Genomic DNA, 17,460 nt, shown 5'->3' with positions numbered 1-17,460 from the left:
CAACTTTATTTAGAGAATAAACGAAAAGGAGCCCGGGTGCCGTCTAAACCTCACACCTTCTTTGCTGCCCTTCTGCTTCGCCAGTTGCCTTTTTTTACTGTGGGAATTTCACTTTTTTTTTTTTTTTTTGACTGCATGTCTGCGTAGCTGCTTTCTGTGTCTCCTCTGAAATCATGCGTCTGACTGAAATTCTACAATTTCATCACACGTTCCAGCTTTATTTCGAAACTTTAGACCTCTTTAGTTATGACCTGGAGCGATGTTGCTGAGGTCGGGGCACTAAATTTCAAAGCCAGAATTTGCACACCGCTCCCAACAGCGCTGACTTTTCTCCATTTTTAGCCACGCCCACTTCGGGTTCAACCCCGCCTATAGGTAGAGATGCAGAAATCTAAAGCCAGGAAATGGATGCACATGCAGATTAGTGGCCTTGCATCGCGACTTTAACGAATAAACACCCCGGATCAAGCATTCGCACGGCCCAGCGTTTTACATACCGCGCGTGTTTGGCTTTCGCGATAACGGCACAGGGTCGAACAGTAACCTTTTTTTTTGTTTGTTTTCCCTACGCCGTCTTCTTTTTGGAAAACACAATGATGCAAATAAAAATAAAACATTTTATCGGTTAAGGTAGCCAACAGAGATACAGTCATGTGTAAAAGTTAGTGCCCCCTGTTTTTACATTGGCATTTGGGAGACGGTGTTCTCTAGAGTGACTTAGAAAAGTGATTTGAAATTTCCGTCATTGGATACATTCTTACACTGGGGTACTAGGTCGCTGACTATAGGTACTATCGGTACTTTCATTAAAAAAGGTTCTAGAGCAACTTTTAACTCGTGACATTTTCTCATTCGTACATCTAAGGGGTTAAGGGCCTTACTCAAGGGCCCAACTTGGTTCTGCTTGGGTTTGAACCTGAGATTTTCTGAACGCAATAACCACCGAGCTACCCCTGTCCTATATTTGGTTAAAATTATTAGGCAAATACAACATGAGATGATTTATTTAACAAACATTAAGCCTCAAGTAACTTTTACACATGACGTACTGAAGGAAGATATTAATTAAAAACATTTACAACCAATCCAGTCGATATTACCAGCAAAATATTCACTAATTATGTAAATTCGCTCGCGAAGTAAGAGACCGTAAATCCCACTTCATTTCCCCTGATTGGTGACACGTAATCCATTCTGCCTCGTTGAAAACGATCAGCTTCAGTCAAATGCTTCAAGTTTCATCAAGCGGCTCATAAAGCTTAAGTTTAATCGCGGAAAAAGATGTCCCACTGAGGACTGTCCAGGCGGTACAGGTTAGTGCTAGGATGCATGTCTCCGTACCCCCGATTCAGTAACCAGGCTTGAGCTTGGCAGTACACCGATGATCACCCCTGTTTCATCTCGCACTCGAGTGTCTCTAAACACTTCCAGCACGGCGGCTTTTTAACTAAACGACAGAGCTGCATTTCAGGGGGAAAATGTGCGGGCTGCCGCTTTTAAAGCAGTTAACGTGTCAAACTGTCCTGTTTTTTTTTTTTTTTTTACATGAGACAGTAAAAGTTTCTTCTGAAGCTCAGGTGTGACCTGATGTTGATGTAGTGTATATATACCGATCTGCATAAAAGGCAAAAATATCACGCAATGCTACCAAGTGTCAGAAGATAAAATGACGAAATCTTTACATCAAAGAGAAGCATGCTGCAAACGCAGGAACAATATACACAGTTTGAAAGCAAAGAAACCTGGTAAACATAAACCATATGTAAACATTATCTTTGTGTAAAGACGGCTGAGGCCAGATGGTGTGTGAAGAGCAGCACATGACTTCAGCGAGCTCTGGGACTCTGTTTAACTTTGCACCTGAGTCTTCCCTGATCCTGCACTTCTCTCGGAGTCGAACAAACCTCTACATTAAAGGGGTCATTGCAAATGTTCCACGATGCCACTGATTGATTTAATACGAAAGTGGTTCATTTTTATCAGGTGTCACTGTTGAGCACGATGAGGATTTAGGAGCCATGTTTGATCTCTTTAAGCTTTTAATGCATTTTTTAAATGAAATGATTTTTTTATGTGCTTTAGATCCAGTGTGAAGTTGTAACTTATGTTTCTGACATCTGACGTGACGTGCATGTTGTGTGCAGCTGCAGTGGCTGTTGGATAACTATGAGACGGCGGAAGGAGTGAGTCTGGCCCGCTGCTCCCTCTATAACCACTACCTGCGTCACTGCCACGAGCAGAAGCTGGATCCAGTCAACGCCGCCTCGTTCGGCAAACTCATCCGCTCGGTGTTCATGGGGCTGCGGACACGCCGTCTCGGCACCAGGTCCGTCCGCACGCATGCACGCTAACACGCACATCACTTCACGATTATAACTGCTAATTTGATAGTAGTTTCTTTTTGCCTTATGTTTATCTAAGGAGTCTCCAATGTAAACATAAAAGTAGGGATTCACTAAGGCAAATATTACTCAAGTAAAAGTAGAAGTACTCCATTAACTTGTGTACTTCACTTTTTATCAAAAGTCCAGAGCTTGTGTTAGCTCACGTTATCCTTTCTCGTAGTAAACATACTCTCTCTCTTTCTCTCTCCTAAATGAGAACATGCTGTTTTTGTCTGTCTGCTAAAACTTCTGGTTTCAAACATCTGTTACGTTATTAGGCGTGTCTTGATGGAACGGGAAAGCCACACATTTATGTGTAATAGTCAGCAGGTGGCGAAAGTCCCACTTCAAATACTACACACCACCGTGGTTGGGTAACGCAGCGCCATTGTGGAAAGGCAGTGAAGTAAAAGTACAGATGTACAGTAGTTTTAAGCAGAGTGAAAGTAAAAACTGTGCTCTAATAAAACTCCTCAATTAAGGTAGATATAACGTGTAATACGTACTGAAGTGCAGTAAAGAAAAACTATTTTAAATGTATACATCAAAAATAAAAAACAATGGGAATGCAATCAATGTCTAAATAACAAACTACATGAAATAAATCCCGATGTTGAAACAAAACAAACATTAGTCATTTATACAAGATGAAGGATAGGACACTTTTTTTTTTTTTTTTTTTTTTTTTTAAGTTTTACCAACCGGAGAAAATTCACCACAGTGTTTGTCATCACGTAAAACCATTCTGTCTGTCAAACATATTTTATTTGACTGCGATTGTTCAAACTTTTTAAATCAATAAACCCAAATTTAGTTTTAAAGTTTATAAAAAATTATCCAAAACATCTAGTTTTAATATCAGATAACAAAAACTGACTCTCGCCATGAATATAGGTGAAGGAGCTAGCATGGCGTTAAAGTAAAAGAGTAGTAAGTACACATACTCGGTTACCTTCCACTTCTGGTGTCGGCGCTTCATAACAGGACGAGGTAAAACCCTAAGTTGAAGCAGTTCATGCTTTTTTTAAAGGAGTGATTTTGTCAAATTAATCTAAAACTTCAGAAAAAGAAAGCAGGTTATGCTTTTTAAGCCACATGACTAGGGTTTTTTGTATTTTTACTTTTGTCTTGTCAAATTAACCTATGAAACAAATTTCACACAAAAAAGAAATTCAGTTTATGCTTTTTGAGTCACATGACCAGGTTATAGTTTTTTTTTTTTTTTTTGGTCAAATTAACCTATGAAACAAAAACTTTAGAAATAAATAAGCAGTTTATGCTTATTTGAGTCACATGACCAAGTTTTTTTTTCTTTTTTTTGTCAAATTAAGCTATGGGGAAAAAAAAACCTTAAGGAAGAGAATCAGACTGGTGAAGAAACGATTGCTATAATGCAAATTATAGCAGGAAGAAACTTTCTAGTGTAAGCTTAACGACACTCGTTTTCCTGAATAATCATTATACTGAATAAAATATAAAATATATGGGGTGGTGTTTAATTAATAAGAGGAAGAAAAACACTATAGGATGTTCGACTTCACTCATGGCTGTGATTTGACTTCTTATTTTTTTCCCCTCAGGCAGCAGACTTCCAAGTGTTTTATTTCTTACTTCTTAAAAGATAGATGGATGAATGAATGAATGAATGAATGGATTAATATTAAAACTGGGATTATAATGACGGATGAGTTCAGACTTGGCAGTAAAACCGATTAGCCAGTTTGTGCCAAAAATCTTTTGTGTGTGTAAGATTCAAGCTTCTTCATGTTTAAGGTTTATGCTTCATGTTTTAACCTTATCTCATATATATATATATATGGACCATGTGTGGCAGTCATAAAAACAAATGTTTTTAAGTTTGTAGGACAGGTTTTTGTTCTTTAGGTCTTTCGTAACATTTTGTGTATGTTTGTGTGTTTTAGGGGAAACTCGAAGTACCACTACTACGGCATCCGCGTGAAGCCCGACTCTCCTCTCAACCAGCTGCAGGACGACACTCAGTACATGGCCATGAGACAGCAGCCCATCCACCAGAAACAGAGGTGTGTGTGTGTTTATCATAGATGTGTGCTTTGAATGCTCAAAGTTTAATAGAAAACAATAGAGAAGTAAATGGACACACAGTTGACTTCCTGATGCTCTTCCTTTTGTGTAATATGTAAGATTTATTTCTGTATCTTTTCCATCTGGTGCTTTGCTGAGGAGTACCTGTCTAGTAATGTGTCTCCTGCTTAAGCTGGTGTGTGTGTGTGCGCGCTCAGGTTTAAGCCACTGCAGAAGATGGGAGGTATGAGTGATTGCATTTCCTTCGGCTCTCAGCACTCGAGCGGCACCCCGGAGCAGAGCGTGGCCGCCCAGAGCCAACACCACCAACAATACATCGGTAACTACAGGGAATATTACTGTACCCTGAAGAAACCTCATTTACCTTTCATTTTTACAATCTGCCCACGTGAAAAGAAGTTACGCTACCTTGAAAAATTAAATGAAAAACACCCTTGCATTATAAAAAAAATTACTAGTTCATCTCAAAATTCAACAGATGGAGCTTTAAATTATTATTATTTTTTTTTTACTTTTTCTACTTAAAAGCGATCTCATGCCTTCATTCCGCGCATCTCGGTAGCACAAAAAATTTTGGTTAATTTCAAAATAGAAACGTAACCATTTTTTTTAGTAAAGTTTTTTTCTCACTTGAAATACACGGCACTCTCATTTTTACCTGGACAAACCTGCAAGTTTGTTAATGTGAAATAAAAACCATTAATGTTTTTCATTTACTTAACGTCAAAAACAGTACACGGTTACCATTATAGGGATTATACCAGTAACCGAAGAGAGAAAAAACAAACGTAAGTTGGAAGTCACAGGTTTTTGTCGCGACAAAAGACGACTGTTTACATTTTGAGCATGCAGTATAATTTCTGTAGTTTGTATCGTGATGAAATGAATTACACAGGGCTCACTGAACGTTATTAGGCGCGCCTCGAAGGAAAGTTAGGAAAGTTTCTCCAAGTGTTTGGGTAACGCGACGCCATGCAGAAATGTGTAGTGAAGTAAAAGTAGAGGGATTTGCTGTACATTTGAGTGGAATAAAAGTAAAAAGTATCCTTTAATAAAACTACTCAAGGTATAGATAATGTGAAATATGTATTTAAGTACAGTAACGAAGTACACATACTTGCTTACTTTCCACTTCTGACAAAAAAAAATGCTTAAAGTTAGTTTTTTGAGTCACATGACTGGGTGTTTGTCTCTGTTTTGTATATAGTAGTGTTTTTTTTTTTAAATATATATATAAATTGGCGCGTGTATTGCAGACGTGTCCCACGCCCTGCCCCCGTTCCCCTCCCTCGATCTGGACTCCTGTCCGCTGCCGGAGCGCATCACCATGAGCGACGTGAAGAAGCTGCAGAGCATCTACAGGGACCACTGTGAGGTATTCCTGTCCTTCACTCATTCACTCCGTCTCTCCGAGACGTGTGCTCCTATACACGTGAGTGTGAGATAGCGTTACAGTTCAGCGCTCTTCGAACTCTAGTTTAATTTTCTCTTCCAGTCCGTCCTCTCTGTTCATCTCGCACCTTTTGTTCCCGGGCGCCTTTCATCCCTCACTCAGCGCCTTTCCAGTCATGCCAATTAACCTTTCAGCCAGACAGAGACACACTGAAACACACACACACACTGACGACACACACAAGAAACCTTTTAAACTCTTTAGTTTGTAAATGAATGCTGCAGTTTTTCCATCTTTTTTTTCTTTTTCTTCAGTTTTCATTATCGGAACTGGGTCAAAATCTGGGGACATTAAATAAGATATTAAAACGTGCACGTTTTTTTTCCCACTTCTTATCTTTGTGTTTTATTGTTGAGAGAAAATCTGGAAAAAAACAAAGAAATATACTTTGAAAGTAATATATTTTGAAAAAATACCTGAATGTATTATTATTATTTTTTAAGATCCTCAAAGTTTATCGGCTCTATTAGTCATAAGGTATTGAGCTCAGTTCAGGATTTTGGGCGTAACTAATCCAGCTTGTTTATTTCTGTGTTGTCACATGCGCACACACACATACCACATACACGCACACACAGAGCAAGAGAGAGAGGTGTGAGTCAGACTCTGCATTTTTTTGAGGGACATCCGACTCCCAAACACAAATTTCTTACAACCATGCCGTGATTGTTTGTCGAGTCAGGGGGGAATTTTCCTCTGCATTTTTTTTTTTTTTTGGTTTTGGAGCACAGTGTTTGAACTGTTGCTGGGGCGACGGTAAACAAGGTTGCCGTGGCAACCTGGCTGAGCACCCAAAACATGTTGCGTGATTGGTGGAAGGGAGGATTGTGTGTCAGAGTGTGTGTGTGTGTGAAGGGAGGGGGTGGCATGGGCATAGGGCCAGGCAACTGGATATAGTAGGAGCAAGTGTCCTGTCACAGGAGATTCTCTCAACTTGGTGCAACACACACACACACACACACACACACACACACACATAAGGCTGAGTTAAATTCCTGTTTGCTGGCTCACCGCTTCATTTCCTTCTTGTTGTGAACGCTAAAGTTTCTTTTTTTCCTCCTTTTTTTAAAAATAATTTTTGTATTTGCCAAGTGTTAAACTTCATTTGGTTTGTTGTTGTTCTGGGGAAGTGTGTGTAGTTGGAGTGTTCCAAAGAAATAGAAACAGGAAGGGTGAAAAAGTAAGGTAGTCAAAGACATTAAACACATGCACGCACAGTTCAAAACCCAAAAACAACATACTTCCAGCCTGCTTTTACAGGAAATTAATAAGCGTTCAGGGTGTGGTGATTATTACGGTATAACGATACATCCAAAAGTTTTTATTCCCCCTTGGATCTCAACAATTTACCAATGTGATTTAGTTTTAATTAATTATGTCTTAATACATCATACTTTATATTCATTATTAGTTACTAAGGGTGCAATGAATAACCAACTTAATCAACCAGAATCTATAATGGAAGGAGTCTCCCACTGCAGTAAATTGTGCTCGATCCTATCAACGCTTTTACATCATCACGTATGTGTTCGGTTCACCGGAGCGAAGTGAGAAATTGCGCGACGGAAAACACCTTCACGAGCAAAAATCTCTTCCAAGTGTGGGAACATCTCGATCTTAACTCGAGCAAAACAGCCGCTAGAATCGGAGGAAAAGATTTTGATTGGGCTGGGGGCGGGGCCAAGCCTGCTTTAGTGGGAGAGAAGACACACACACCCGAAGAGAACGTGGATGATTAGTGAGTGTGTGTTGCTGCGAGTCAGGTATTTATTTCTTGCTCTCGTCAATGAGCCTTTTTTAAGTAAGATTCTCTCTCTCTCTCACACACACACACACACACACACACACACACACACACACTCAGCTTTTCAGCGCTTCACAAGCGTTCTCTCCCTCACGCTGTTGCGTGGGTTTTTCTGGTTTTTTTTGGTGTTTTTTGTTTTTTCCAGCTCACGTGTGTATGTGCGCCATGTTCTCCACAGGTGTGTGTCCTTTTCCCCCCTCTCTCAGGCCCTTCACCCCACAGTTTCAACGTTTCAACTTAACACTCATACTTGCCATCCACCATCTTTAAGCTTTATTTCATAGCTTTTTTTATAGGGTACAGTAGTTACAATCCGTGTTGTAAAACGTTCCTGGTGTCCCCAACATTAGAGCAGCTATAAACAGTCCAACTTCCCTCACCATCATTTGGTGAGGGAAGTTTCTTTTGAAGATGAAAAAACACACTTTTGTGAGAAGTGACCCTAAGAGACTCCCTTCCATAAACCTAAAATACAGAAAACTTTACCGTATCAGTGATGGTGGTCAAGTCCAGAGTTCTTAAACTTTTTATTATATGGAGACTTTGCTTGACAAGTGTAAGTGAGCTGTTACTATAGAAACGATAACATGCCAGCAGGAGAGCAGTATAAATCCATGGTTTGAAGTGCGCTCCTGACATAGCTGCTGTTCTAGAACGTTCAATAACTTGTGACCAATCAGAATTGAGATTTGAACAATGCTGCCATAATGAATTTAGTGATTATTCAATTTTAACCAGACTCTCTCTCTCTCTGTTGCTCAGGCCACTCTCGACGTGGTGATGAATCTGCAGTTTCACTTCATCGAGAAGCTGTGGCAGACCTTCTGGTATTCAGCACTGCCATCTAGTGACGGCAACACCCCCATCATCCCCAGCAGGTCAGACCCCCCAATCACATCCAACCCACATCTCAGCTCTACATTTTTACAGTTTTTAAATAAGACCACTCGCACGCATGACACCAAAATTAGACAGGAGGCCCCTTAGACCCTGCTGTCTGTTTACCCGAGTTCTCTCCTTATCAGCATTGTTTATTATTTATGAAATCATGAGATAATAAATAAAACGCCTTGAAAAGAGTTTATTTTAATAAAACTATTAATGAAAGAAAATAGCCAGAATCTTGTGATAATAGCCAAACCTCTATCTGAGTGCTGCTAAACCTCTTATCTAATAAATAAATAAATAAATAAAGAACAATTAAATATTGGTTGATTTTAAAGTTCACAGGTCAGCTTTCATTACACCGGTGCTTATGCACTGAAAAATCAGAATTTACCAGCAACTCCCTCAAAAATTTTTAATGAGCTTTAGGTGAGGTGTGAACGTTTTCTTCGTGTGCTGATTTAAAGTGTTTTTTTTTTCTTCGACACGTTCGAGGATCTCCATCAAATTATAATAAAGACAGTGAGAACATATAAAAGTGTTAAAACTAATGTGTGTGTGTGTGTGTGCAGTGATGAGGAGATCGAAGGTGTGGTCCCGAGGGACAAGCTGATCGCGCTGTGCAAGTTCGAGCCGGTGAAGCAGTGGATGAGGAGCTGCGATCACATCCTGTACCAGGCCCTGGTGGAAATCCTCATCCCCGACGTCCTGCGGCCTGTTCCCAGTCAGTACCGCACCATCTCGCTCGCGCGCACACACACACCACATCATACCTTGACATGATGTTTTAAGACAGATATATACTTATTAATAGCGGAGTTTAAGTCTGATTTGTTCTTAAGGCTGACAATGTGAGTCTTGTAGGCCTTTGACCTGAATATACAATGTAATGCATACTTTACCAATTACCTTGACTAAATCTGACCTTTCCCCACACTACCACCATGTGGCCGAAAACCGTAACTGCACTCAAGGAAGTAAATTGCACACCTCAAATGTAACGGTGTTGTCTTTGCGCTTTTAAATTGCGAGGGGAATCCAGGATGCTATTATTTATTTATTTTATTTTTTTAGAGCCGTTTTCCACTGTATTGGACCGTCAACTCTGTTTTGTTGATAATTTTATCGAAATAAAAATTATTCTCTATCAGGACATTTTCTATCATTGTGCTCCGACTCATTTCTCCCGCACCCCCCCAAAACACACACACACACACACAATATACCAGACTTTGGACATTTTATACATTCACTTACACACTGAAAATATTGTATATAATTGTAAATATTGGTATCTAATGCGTTGTAGTGTCTATTTTATTTATTTATTTATTTTTTACAATATACATGAGCTACTTCCACGATTGAACTGGAAGTAGAACCGTGGTCTGTTCTTATCCGCAGAAATTTGTAACTCAAATAACCCCGTTTGTAAGTCGGGGAATATCTGTATAAGCTTTTTATGAATGTGAATTTTTAGAAATCAGAATCTGGATATAAGAAGGGAAAAAAAAGGTTATGAAAATAGATTTCTATAATAATTGTAGTGATTTTATTTATTTATTTATTTTTATCATTTCAGTTTTGCTTCCGAAACCATGCTGCATGCTGTGTTTCAAACTGACGAATGAGGATAAAGGAGAATTTTTAGACAAGACGCACTTTCTTGAGCCTGTACAGCAGTATTGTTTAACCAAATGTGTGTGTGTGTGTGTGTGTGTGTGTGTGTGTGTACACAGGTACTCTCACTCAGGCGATCAGGAACTTTGCTAAGAGCCTCGAGGGCTGGTTGACTTCAGCGATGAGTAACTTCCCCCAGGAGATCGTCCGCACCAAGGTCTCGCCTCGGTTTAATTCCACTACGTATCATCTGTTCGGTCCGCCATCGCCATCCGACACTCACCACGGGTCTTTTATTTATTTATTTTTCTTCCCCTCAGGCTGCCGTGGTGAGCGCGTTCGCACAGACGCTGCGCAGGTACACCTCTCTGAACCACCTGGCGCAGGCGGCCCGGGCCGTGCTGCAGAACACGTCTCAGATCAACCAGATGCTCAGCGACCTCAACCGCGTCGACTTCGCCAACGTGCAGGTTCGACTCTCACAACCCGATACACACGCACACTTCAGTTACGTTAGAAGACGGAACGTAGTACTAACGTGCTCATCGTTGTGTGTGTGTTGTGCAGGAGCAGGCATCGTGGGTGTGTCAGTGTGACGAGAGCGTGGTGCAGCGTCTGGAGCAGGATTTTAAGATGACGCTGCAGCAGCAGAGCTCTCTGGACCAGTGGGCCGCGTGGCTGGACAGCGTGGTGAGTCAGGTGCTGAAACCGCACGAGGGCAGTCCCAGCTTCCCGCGCGCCGCACGCCAGTTCCTCCTCAAGTGGTCCTTCTACAGGTACGAACTCACACACACACACACACACACACACACACATCTGATTTTCACACCCAGTCACACTTGTAATCGAACTGCAGGATTTGTTGCTTGGACACGAGTTTAGTTAGCAAAATAATCTCACACACACACCTCATTTATCAATCATTTAGCAAAGTTGTTTGTAAACGATTTTATAGAATATTTTCCAATTAAACTGAAAAATGAAAGTTTTCACTCACTGGTTATTGCGTTTAACGTTTAGCCACGCCCACAGACTCCAGGAAAAAGTGGAGACTATAAAAAAAAAAAATGGCGGCTAATCCGAGAAAAAAGCTCGACAGGTGCAGCATGCGCAAAATCTTTTGTACTTCTAGGGTGCCATGATTTATGCAAAAAAAAAATAAAAAAATTTATTGTCCAACACAAAATAGCTCGACCTAATTTTTTGGAAAGCAATTTGAAGACTTCAGTTTTCATTAATGTAAATATGCGAAGCAATTGTTTAAATGATAATGATGTGTAACTGTGTGTGTGTGTGTGTGTGTGTGTGTGTGTGGGCGCAGCTCCATGGTGATCAGAGACCTGACCCTGCGCAGCGCAGCGAGTTTCGGCTCTTTCCACCTGATCCGCCTGCTCTACGACGAGTACATGTTCTACCTGGTGGAGCACCGCGTCGCCCAGGCAACCGGAGAAACCCCCATCGCCGTCATGGGAGAGGTCTGTCTGCGCTCTCGCACACACTTACAATCACACACACTAACACTCTCTCTCTCCTTCCTTACTCTTACAATTGTTGTTTTTTTTTTTTGTTTTTTGCCCCGCAGTTCAGTGACCTCAGCTCGATGATGCCGTCCCTCATGGAGAAAGGTACGAGCTCGCTTATTGTCATGATCTGCTACAACATACTAACACACTCTCTCTCTCACACACACACTCACACTCTCTCTCTCTCTCTCTCTCTCTCTCATTAGATCCATCCTTCTCAGACGACATGAGTGACCTGGGGAGTGACGCAGACGTGTCCCGGGGGGCGTGCGAGCCGGCCGTGAAAAGGGAGAGAATCGAGATTAACCACACTCTGCAGGAGATCTGAACCCGTGCAGTGTGTGTGAGAGAGAGTGAGTGTGTGTGTGTGTGCGCGCGTGAAAGAATGTGTGGATTTATATTATATAATGAGGAAACGTATGAGAATCCTCCATAGTGTGAGTCGATATATAACGCTGGCTGGATTCTTTGGGTTTGTGAGGAACTAATGCAGTCTAGAACCTTTTTATAGTTTGTGTTTGAGGATCGTTTTTCTTTTTCTCCTTCTTCTTCGTGCCTCTGTAAGTGGTGTGATGTTTTTTTTATTTTCGTGCCATGGTGTCCTTTCAGTGCCTTAGAAACCCCTCAAATGTGCGCGCGCACACACACCGTGCCTGTCCCGTGTCACAGTACGACTACAACCGAATCGTCTCTCGAGCACCTTCAGATGAAATGAGGATAATTTTGTTTTTGTTTTTTAAAAAACTTTCATTACCAAGAAAATGTGCGCGCACAGCTCCCTGTGTACGAGACGCGCCGTCGATACCTCAACTGTTTCTATGCTGCGCTGTGTTTTTTACCTAACAATCCAAGAGCTGTTTCTTTTTTTATCTGTGTGTAAACTTAGGCTTTTTGGTTAGCGACTCACACTGCATCTTCTCTACGCTACATCACGTTGAGCCTTGATCTTTTTTTTTCTCCACCGGCGTTGTAAAGTGGCGTTTTCTCAATTAAGGGTGATTTTAATAAAAAAAGGTAAAGATCATCGATCCTCGGACCAAATCCTTATAGTGCCTGTGCTTGGAGGAAAATCAAACCAAGGCTGATGATTAATTAGCTTATCTTGTGTTGAAATTGTTAGCCTTAGAAATCATGCGCGTGCGCACACACACAGCTACTGTTGTGTTTTTTTTTTAAAACAAAACTTTTTTCTTTTGGTGCACAGGCCAAGCCCACAAGGTAGCTTAACACAACAAGGGTTGAGTTTCAACCGAAATAAAAACAAAATGTTGCCCCCTAGTGTGAACAACAGGCTCAGAACTTTTGTCACAGTATCAATCAAGTCAGTAATTAATATGCGAATCGAGGCTCTCGTGTATTTATTTATTTTTCTTCATCATAGGATTTAAAGAGCAGGAGGGATGGATGTGTTTGTCTGCTTCGTACGCGCAACTAAACGTCAGTCTGAGCTCGCTGGTTTGTTCCGAACTCTCTCCGAAGACACAGGAGGCTTAAAAGTTTTAATGAATTTGAAATTAAAATTATTGTATGAGATGAATACTTAATTTTTTTTTTTTAAGCTATTTTAGAAAAATAGTTTTCTTTCACCCTTAAACTGAAATATGCACACACACTCGCGCACATATATGTCGCCTTGGTGCTAGATTTTTCTTCTCGTCGTATGAAAACGTATCTATTTATATTAAAGTGCCCTGTTTAATATCCCGTTAAAACTCTCTACTTGATATTAAAGGAAAAAATGATTCCTAGGCTTTTAGAAATCGTTCCGCTCCCGGTCCGTCACTCGTGTCGTGTGTGTGTGTGTGTCTCTCTCTCTCTCTGTTTACAGATGCAGTACGATTTTTATAAAAAAAAATCTTTTCATCTCCCATAACTTTACTTTCCCCCCCCCCCCTTTCCTTCTCACATCGGGATGCGACTCGTCCTCTCTGTGGCCTTTTCTCCTCCTCTCGCTCTTTTACCGTCCGTTTTTTTTCGCGCTGTTAGTGTGTTCAAGGAAATTTTGTGTAACTTGGTAAAATGTTTTTTTTTTTTTTTTGTATTGCTGTTTTAGATGGATTATTTTTTTTAATGGGAGTAGATATATTCTTCTCATTATATTTTAAGGAGGAAAATGAAAACAAATGTTCTTGAATATTCTTACCTAGACTGAGAACAGACTCCAGTCTGTAACAACAAAAAAGAAAATAAAAAAAGAAATCTTACTTCAGTTGTATTTTGTACTGGTTTAAAAAAAAAAAAAAAGTGTAATAAATTGGTGTACACCATGTAACCATTACGGCTCATATCTCTTTTTTTTTTTTTTTTTTTAATAATCCACACAAACACAAATTTTTACAAAGTTGGAATAATAAAGTTATTATTATAGAGTCACAAAAACAAGAGCGTTTGATTTTCACTCAGAAGAGTGAGAAAAGAAAATGGGAAGAATCAGATGAAGCGTCTGTCGAACGAACATCAAAGCATCGAGAGCAACGACGTCTGAGCGCCTTGGGTCACGTGTGTGTTTACACACAGCAGTGCATCATGGGTAACGTCCCGGTCCTGTGTCTGTTACTGCGTGTTCAGTCCTCAGAAAACACCCGGAACATGGGCTTTAATTGAAAAAGTGCAAAAAACTTCATGTCCAGCAGGTAGAAAAACAAACGAACAGGGACGGGACGCCTACAACAAGCAGCCGGCCATGTACTTCCCTGAGGGGAAAAAAAAAAAAAAACGCACAAATAACTGAATTGTACTGACATCAACAACACTTAACACACATTAACTCCACACTACACTTTCTACACACTACATGGACACCTGTAGACAGTCACTTTTTTGCAACAGTAAAACTCGTCAAATGTTGCACATGAACGTTTTACTCATGCACATCCAGAAGTCTTATTTCTCTAGCAAATTAATTTTTATTTAATTTAATAGAAATTTTTCCCCCCCCTAATGAATCTATAGTAAAAATTAATTATTTGGACCTTGGTAAAATGTGTTCATGGGAATAAAATTTGTAATCAGGTTTTAAACGCATGTGTGTTTGTCTCTCACCGGTGGCGAATCTCTTCTTGAGCAGGGACATGCGGTATCGGCCGCCCACCAGCTCCATGTCCAGACCCGACAGAGACGCTCCCGTCCCCACAAACTGCACAGCCAGGCTCGGGGCGGGACCGCGGGGCTCCTCCAGGCACTGCCAGCTGGCACACAGTGTGCCCGAGCCTGATACACACACACACACACAAACTGAGCTATATGTGCTGATATCAGAAAGACCTTTCAAACACTGAACAAAAGAAATATTGATGATGCAGCATTTTAGCTCCAGGCCAAACAATACCTGGCTATAGATACTAAATCATTTAAACTCAGTCATGAATAAAATCACACAAAATGAATCATATTGAATCAATTTAAAGCATATGAACTGAATGTACTGAATCTTATAAACAAACACTTGGACTGAATCATACCGAATCACGTTGAATCACACTTCAGTTGGACAAAAAAAATCATGCAAGCTGAATCTTATACACTGAATCAAACTGATCCATACATTACACAATACAAACTGAATCATACTAAATCACTTGAATCAGATAAACTGAATCATATGGAATCAAATAAATTGACTCTCATAAACTGAATCATAACTTAAACTAAACCGAATTATGTAAAGTGAATCAATTAAATAAAATGATACAAAACTGAATCATATAATTTGAATCATACAGAATCATTTGAACTGAAATGTACTGAATCATATAAAATAAAAACATACACTGAATTAAAATCATATGAACTGAATCATGCTCCGTTACTTCAGTTGGACAAACAAAAAACAAACTGAATTTTATACACTGAATCATACTGAGCCATACATTAAACAATAGAATCTGAATCAAATCTCTGAATCGTGTAAAGTGAATCACATTAAATATAATTCTACGAAACTGAATCAGAGAATTAAATAAATCAAATCATAAACAGAAATAATATAAAACTGAATCTGAAACTGAATCAATTTACATCATACGAACTGAATTGTATCACATAAATAAAAACATACACTGAATCACTTAAATGATATAATATGAATCATACTGAATCCTATTGAATGTCATTTACTAATTCATGCAAACTGAATGTTAAAGTAATAACCATAATGTGAATTGTAAAAATTAATTGTATTGAATTATATAAATTTAACACGGGCCAGCCTTCGCTCCCTTCATTTAAATGATTTTGACCACAAGGTCCAGATTGTGATGTCTAGACGAGTCGATCAGAGCAACTCCAGGACTGCAGCGTTTGTGGGACGTTCCTGGTCTGCAGTGATCAGAAACTGGCGACCGGGTCATGTGGGTCCAAGGCTCACTGATGCACCTGAGGAGTGACGGCTGGCCCGTGTAGTCCGACCCAATAGGATCGCGAGTAGTGAGTAGTCATTATTAGACGAGGGGTCACCGAGTGACCAGCAGATTTTAAAAAAGCAGCCGTTTGGTTTCGTGGTTAGAAGAAGGAGTGTTATGTGTAAACAGAGAGACAGACAGAGGGACACAGACGGACCTTTGCTGTGGTTGGTGGGCGAGAGGTTCGGTAGTTTCCACAGCAGCCTCGTCTCCTCAGTGTTCCTGCACAAACACGAAGAGAAAGAAGAAACGTGAGGAAGAAAAATCACGGAGGAACCGTCTCTCATCCGCTCACTCCCAGTGTCTCTCTCACTCCCAGTGTCTCTCTCGCTTGGTCTCGCTGTGTCTACCTCTATATCTCTCTCACACTCTGTGTCTCTCTCCATTGCTTGGTCTCACTGTGTCTCCCTCCATGTCTCTCTCTCTCTCTGTCTCTATGTCTCTCGCTCACACACGGTCTCTCTCTGTGTGTCTCTCTCTATCTATCGCTTGGTCTCACTGTGTCTCCCTCCATGTCTCTCTCTCGCTCCATCTCTCTCTTTCACACTCTCTCTCTATTGCTTGGTCTCACCGTGTCTTCTTCCATGTCTCTTTCTCTCTCTCTCTCTCTATCGCTTGGTCTCTACGTGCGTCCCGTGCCTCTTTATGTGTTCATCTCTACCACTCTCCCTCTTTGTGTATGTCTCTCTCTATCTGTCTCACACACTCTGTCTTTCTTTTCCTGTCTCACTATGCGTTTGGTGAAGAGGAAATTATTTGGGATTTGTCCTCTGCCTCTCTCCATCTTTCAATCTGTCTCACTCTTTCTTAAATCTTTCTTTTATTCTGTCAATCAATCTTTAATCCAATCTGCCAGCCTTTTTCCTCTCTCTTTCTCTTTCTCCTATCCAGTCTTTCTCTCTGCCTTTTAATCTCTCTCTCCATCTCCTACTGTCTTTGTCTCTTCCTGTTTCTCCCTCTCCCTTTCTTTCTCCTTCAGTCTTTCAATGTCTGTCTTTTTCTTTGTGCATCAGTCTCTCACAGTATCTCCCTCCCTCTGTCTCTCTCACCAGGTAGCGGGCGGTTGGCACTGCAGGTCGGTGGCCGAGGGTTCGAGCGGGAGCAGCACCTGCACGGCGGTGAGCTGAGTGGCCGGAGCGGTCGCCGGGCAACAGTGGTAGTCCAGGGCGACGCGGGTGACGGTCCCGCTGCGCTGGCACTCGGCCGACAGCAGCAGAGGAGCGCGGGCCGGGTCCTGAGACGACACCTGGGGGCAGAGGTCATCGTCATGGCAACGGGATATCGGAAACCGTTGATGTAGACGGTAATGCAGGCGTGTTACAGGAAG

At 40.9% G+C, this 17,460-nt stretch overlaps 2 protein-coding genes across 3 annotated transcripts in view; one reads left to right on the top strand and one right to left on the bottom strand.

The window, feature by feature from the left end:
- The window catches only part of rfx2 (regulatory factor X, 2 (influences HLA class II expression)), a 41,850-nt gene extending 28,945 nt beyond the window's left edge, over positions 1–12,905 (top strand). For both annotated transcript variants that reach the window (XM_053504316.1, XM_053504315.1), the window contains 12 exons: positions 2,145–2,326; positions 4,307–4,426; positions 4,646–4,767; positions 5,705–5,823; positions 8,468–8,583; positions 9,163–9,314; positions 10,330–10,427; positions 10,531–10,680; positions 10,778–10,986; positions 11,532–11,685; positions 11,793–11,835; positions 11,940–12,905. In XM_053504316.1, the coding sequence (XP_053360291.1) occupies positions 2,145–2,326; positions 4,307–4,426; positions 4,646–4,767; positions 5,705–5,823; positions 8,468–8,583; positions 9,163–9,314; positions 10,330–10,427; positions 10,531–10,680; positions 10,778–10,986; positions 11,532–11,685; positions 11,793–11,835; positions 11,940–12,061 (1,587 nt within the window). In that variant the 3' untranslated portion in view covers positions 12,062–12,905. The remainder of the gene's footprint in view (positions 1–2,144; positions 2,327–4,306; positions 4,427–4,645; positions 4,768–5,704; positions 5,824–8,467; positions 8,584–9,162; positions 9,315–10,329; positions 10,428–10,530; positions 10,681–10,777; positions 10,987–11,531; positions 11,686–11,792; positions 11,836–11,939) is intronic.
- A 1,228-nt stretch (positions 12,906–14,133) lies between these two features.
- The window catches only part of fcho1 (FCH and mu domain containing endocytic adaptor 1), a 41,837-nt gene continuing 38,510 nt past the window's right edge, over positions 14,134–17,460 (bottom strand). Inside the window, exons 24-27 of the mRNA XM_053503861.1 lie at positions 17,183–17,379; positions 16,291–16,355; positions 14,776–14,943; positions 14,134–14,426 (exon numbers count right to left, since the gene is read on the bottom strand). Of these exons, the coding sequence (XP_053359836.1) occupies positions 14,398–14,426; positions 14,776–14,943; positions 16,291–16,355; positions 17,183–17,379 (459 nt within the window). The 3' untranslated portion in view covers positions 14,134–14,397. The remainder of the gene's footprint in view (positions 14,427–14,775; positions 14,944–16,290; positions 16,356–17,182; positions 17,380–17,460) is intronic.

Source organism: Clarias gariepinus, chromosome 9 (assembly GCF_024256425.1).
Source record: "Clarias gariepinus isolate MV-2021 ecotype Netherlands chromosome 9, CGAR_prim_01v2, whole genome shotgun sequence".
In the NCBI taxonomy this organism is placed as follows: Eukaryota; Metazoa; Chordata; class Actinopteri; order Siluriformes; family Clariidae; genus Clarias; species Clarias gariepinus.
Note: the sequence above shows the minus strand (reverse complement) of the source record. Positions and strands in the feature narration are given on the sequence as shown.